The 4641-nt window shown below is 44.2% G+C and overlaps 1 protein-coding gene across 1 annotated transcript in view; it reads left to right on the plus strand.

The window, feature by feature from the left end:
- The window catches only part of SENP5 (SUMO specific peptidase 5), a 34724-nt gene extending 33223 nt beyond the window's left edge, over positions 1–1501 (plus strand). The window contains exons 8-9 of the mRNA XM_029286013.1: positions 484–534; positions 652–1501. Of these exons, the coding sequence (XP_029141846.1) occupies positions 484–534; positions 652–762 (162 nt within the window). The 3' untranslated portion in view covers positions 763–1501. The remainder of the gene's footprint in view (positions 1–483; positions 535–651) is intronic.
- Positions 1502–4641: the final 3140 nt, after the last annotated feature.

Raw genomic sequence — 4641 nt, forward strand, 5'->3', positions numbered from 1 at the left:
AGAGAGAGAGAGAGAGAGAGAGAAAGAGGAAAGAGAGGGAGAGGAAAGAGGCATAAAATAATTCATTTGCATTTAATTGTAATGGTTCAAAGAATGTTCGGAAAAATGTTCGGCCCTCCAGCACGTTCACTTCATCCAATCTGGCCCTCTTTGAAAAAAGTTTGGACACCCCTGCTCTAGAGGGAGAAATCTTTTTTTATTATTTGCTACCTGGTTCTCTTAAACGGGTGACACAAATTGGATCTTTCTGAAAGCAAAATGGTTGGCACAGCGTTGAGATACACACCATAATTAGAAGTTAGGGGTGGTTTTTGCCAGTGTGGGCTTCCTCCGCGCATTTTCCTTTTGAGCGTCAACAACCATTATGTCGGTTGCAAGTTGCTGATCTGGAATCGAGCAATTGCAGAATGCAGGTCGGTTACTTGGAACTCCAGTCTGTGTTATTTGTGTTAAACTCTTGTTTTGTTTATGTGGTTTTTCCAGTGCATTCCACAACAGAAAAACGACAGTGACTGTGGAGTTTTTGTACTCCAGGTAAGGCAGTACCTTTTTCAAAAAATTACCGGCCTTTCCCTTTTTTCAGAACCTGCTGGAACGTTGTTTCTCGTCCCTGTTTCTAAGATGTGTTTCCTTCTTGGTTTTTCCCCGCAGTACTGCAAGTGCCTCGCCTTAGACGAGTCCTTTCAGTTCTCTCAAGAGGACATGCCCAGAGTGCGAAAAAGGATTTACAAGGAACTCTGTGAATGCCGGCTAATAGACTAATAGAAAAGAAAAAAAAGAAAAAACAGCCTTTGGTATTTTCTGAAGAGTCCCAGCTGGTATTTGTGTACTTGAATTTTGTGAGAAGAAAGAAACTTCCGTGAATTTCAAACAAGTCTTGGTGGAGTGGTTATAGCCAACAGAATTACCTCAAGCATTTTTTTTTTCTTTCAACCTGTACCATTACCCAGTGAACCTGCCGCAAAATATTCCCAACGCCACGGGGGCTTTTTTTTCTAATGTTCTTTCCTGTATTTAATATTTATTATCTTAACGCATGCGCATAGGCAAAGCATGCGACTAAAAGCAAAGAGAAGTATAAAACTGTAGAATTGGTGCACCTTTGAAATGTAGCTAGAAGTGACAAGAATAATACAGGTTAAACGTTTTTGTCCGAAAACATGAAACGTGCATGATCCATTTTTTCTGATGCAATAATCTTTGAATGTACAAAAAAAAAGGAAAAGAGAAGAAAATCCCAATTTCACGAAAAGAATATCCAGAATCTTTTTCTTTTCTTTTTTTTTAAAAAAAATTCTTTCTCCTTCCTATTCCCTTCCCCGTTAAATTGGGAAGAAAGATAGTTGGAAACCGGACTCTGTATGTAGTTTGTGAAAATCCATTCTAATTGGTCATTTTATTTTATTTTTTATTTGCCAAGTGGTGGTACTAGATCATAGTCTTCATACCATTTGGAAGGAATTCTTTGTACCACAGACTCTTAGTGCTAATAAAATAAGGAGATGCTCGTTCAGTTGGATTTGGCAGTCTTGCTTATAGATTTACACTGAAATGTTAACATTTGCTCTCATTTGTAAGCGATTTCGGGGTCACTTTCTCAACTTGGCAGCTTCCAGGTGTGTGGACTTCAACTCCCAAATTCCTCAGCCAGCTGAGTTGTCACATAAAGTTGCCACGGCTGAGAAACTCTCATCTGGGTTCATCAAGCTGCTTAGCTAACTCCTGTTCCCTTCCCTTTCCCTACCCTACTCCACCCTTCCCTACTTTTCCTTCCCAATTCTACCCTACCTTGCCCTTCCTTGCCCTGCCCTACCTGCCCTTCCTTGCCCTACCCTACCTACCTTTCCTTGCCCTACCCTGCCGTGCACTATCCTACCTTCCCCTACACTACTTACCCTTCCCTACCTTTTCCTACTCTTCCCTTTCCTTCCCTACCCTAACCTATCCCTGGTCTTCCCTACCCTATTCTATCCTACCCTTCCCTTCCCTACCCTTCTCTACCCTTCCCTACTCTTCCCTTTCCTACCTTACCCTACCCTCCCTACTCTTTCTCACCCTACCCTTTTCCCTTCCCTTCCCTACCCTTCTCTTCCCTTCCCTACTTACCTTACCTTTCTCTACTCTTCCCTATCCTACCTTTCCCTTCCCTACCCTTCCCTATTCTATCTTTCCCTACTCTTCCCTTCCCTACCCCACCCTACCCTACCGGTTAGCAGCCTGCAATCTTCAGAATAATTTTTGCTCTCTGTTGATTTTCCAAAGGATTTTAGACCTTTTAACCTGTGATGTCACTGGTGATAAGCTTCTTGGGGGCTTAAAGGGCCAGTTATTTTGACTTTTTAAAGGAAAAAGGCTTCCTTGTCTCCCCCCCACCCCAGATTTTAAGTGGCCAGATATTTCAGCTGGAGACTTTCACTGGTCAGGACCCCTGTTACAGTATATTCAGAAACAGCCCCCCCCCCCCCAAATTAAGCATTTTATGGAGAAATGTCCTTCCCTTTCTATTGCCTTTGCATTTGTGTTAATAATGTACATGGCAGGTTCAAGGGAGCAAAATCCAGCCTGCAACCTTTTTACAGTGGATGTCCCCGGGGGTAAACCTTGGATGCAGGCTGTCTTCCTTCTCAACTCTGGTGTGCTTATTTTCAGATTTAGGCTCACTTCCCCAGGTGAGGTCTCTGGAATACAAGTTTCCAACATGGATAAGCTCGTTTTGTGTAACTGCGGAACGAGGGACTGACTTTCTAAGGCTCTTAAGGACGAAGGGGCTCAGCACTGACGTTTCCTGCCATTGGAAGGAGAACTGTACATGCGAGAGAGAGGAGGAGGAGAAGGAGATGATGAAACCTAGTATAAATTGGCTTCAGTATTTTGGGGCTAAATGGACACGGATGTGCCAGTTGCTAGCAGATCCCACAGTTTCACTTTGAGGCATTGGGGCATGATGTTAACTGTTTTGACAGCACTAGGCTGTCTGTATGCTGATGGCTCCTGATGCTCAGAGCAAATGGATTTATTTTGGATTGCCTAAGTCAGGGGTAGGCAACGTTGGCTCTTTTATGACTCGTGGACTTCAACTCCCAGAATTCCTGAGCCAGCATGGCTCAGCTTGGAAACCTCTCCTTTTCCCCTCAGCATGGCTGGGTCAGGAATTCTGGGAGTTGAAGTCCACGAGTCATAAAGGAGCCAAGGTTGCCTATCCCTGGCCTAGGTCAATTTTTTCAAATGAGGTTGACATGGGTTCCCACCATCCCTTTGGCTAGGAATGGCTTGAACTCCAGCACATCTAGATTGACAGCAGGTTGGGAAGACCAGCTAGGGCATCCTTTCAAGTGTTGTAGACCACGTCAGCCCACCCAACACAATTAGATCTTGGGGATAATGGGAAATGTAATCGGGATCATGCAGAGAAAGCCAACACCAGAGGAAGGGAAGAGGGGCCAGTGAGACTGACAGGGAATTCAGTTGTCCTTACTAGAGGAGATGCTTCCCACATCTGGAGCTCACCAGTTGAGAAGTTTGCCTGGAGCCATTGAATTTGTGTCTTTGTGCATGTGTGCGTCTAGCATAGTTTTTTTAAAGAAAATTCGAATTCCTTCTTGAATTCCTTCATACATTATAAAATAGAGATATAATTTCAACATAAGAGTTTTAGCATTTCTGTGGAACGGATTTCCTAAGTGTGTGATGGCCCCCTTGCCATAGGCTCCTTTGACTCCAGTACATGTAGTCCTCAACGTACGACCACGATTGAGGCCAAAATTGCCATTGCTAAGCAAGACAGTTGTTAAGCGACTTTTGCCTAATTTTATGGCCTTTCTTGCCCTTTCTTGTTAAGTGAATCACTGGAGTTGTTCAAGTTCATATCACGGCTGTTAAGTTAATTTGGCTTCCCCGTTGACTTTGCTCATCAGAAGGCTGCAAAAGGGGATCACGTGACCCGGGGACACTACAACCGTTGTAAAGGTATGCCAGTTGCCAAATGTCCAAATTTCGATCACGTGACCATGGGGATGCGGCAGTGGTCACAAGTGAAAAAGGGCTATAAATCACTTTTCCAGTCCTGTTGTAACTTCAAACGGTCACTGAACGAACGGTTGTGAACCGAGGACCACCTGTACTTGTTCTGCCACTTGCAGCAGGTGACCCTGCCCTATTCATGGAGGCGAAGCCCTGTTGCCACAAGCGCATTTCTTGTTATATCTCTCCGCCTTTGCTCAAAGAAGAGACATAGCACTCAGATCGCTGCTGTACACCCAGCTGATTGAGCTGGGTGCCATTTTCACAAAATGCTTGTGTTTTATCTTTTTATTAAGACCACAGAGGCTTGATCCAGCAATAGCACTTAGACTTATATACATCTCCCTAGTGCTCTACAGCTCTCTCTGAGCTGTTTACAAATGTCAGCATGTTCCCCCCCCCCAAAAAAAAAATCTGGGTCCTTATTTTACTGACCTCAGAAGGATGGAAGGCTGAGTCAACCTTGAGCCTGTCGGGATCGAACTCCTGGCTGTGTGAATGCAGAGTTAGCCTGCAATACTGTCCTACTTGAAAAATCCAGCCGAGGTGGGCGTGTGAGTACCTTTTACGAGCTGTTGGAAATGCATATCTCGTTTTACTAACTCTACTTCTGGAAACGGA

Source organism: Protobothrops mucrosquamatus, unplaced genomic scaffold (assembly GCF_001527695.2).
Source record: "Protobothrops mucrosquamatus isolate PMUCROS unplaced genomic scaffold, P.Mucros_1.0 scaffold2700, whole genome shotgun sequence".
Taxonomy (NCBI): domain Eukaryota; kingdom Metazoa; phylum Chordata; class Lepidosauria; order Squamata; family Viperidae; genus Protobothrops; species Protobothrops mucrosquamatus.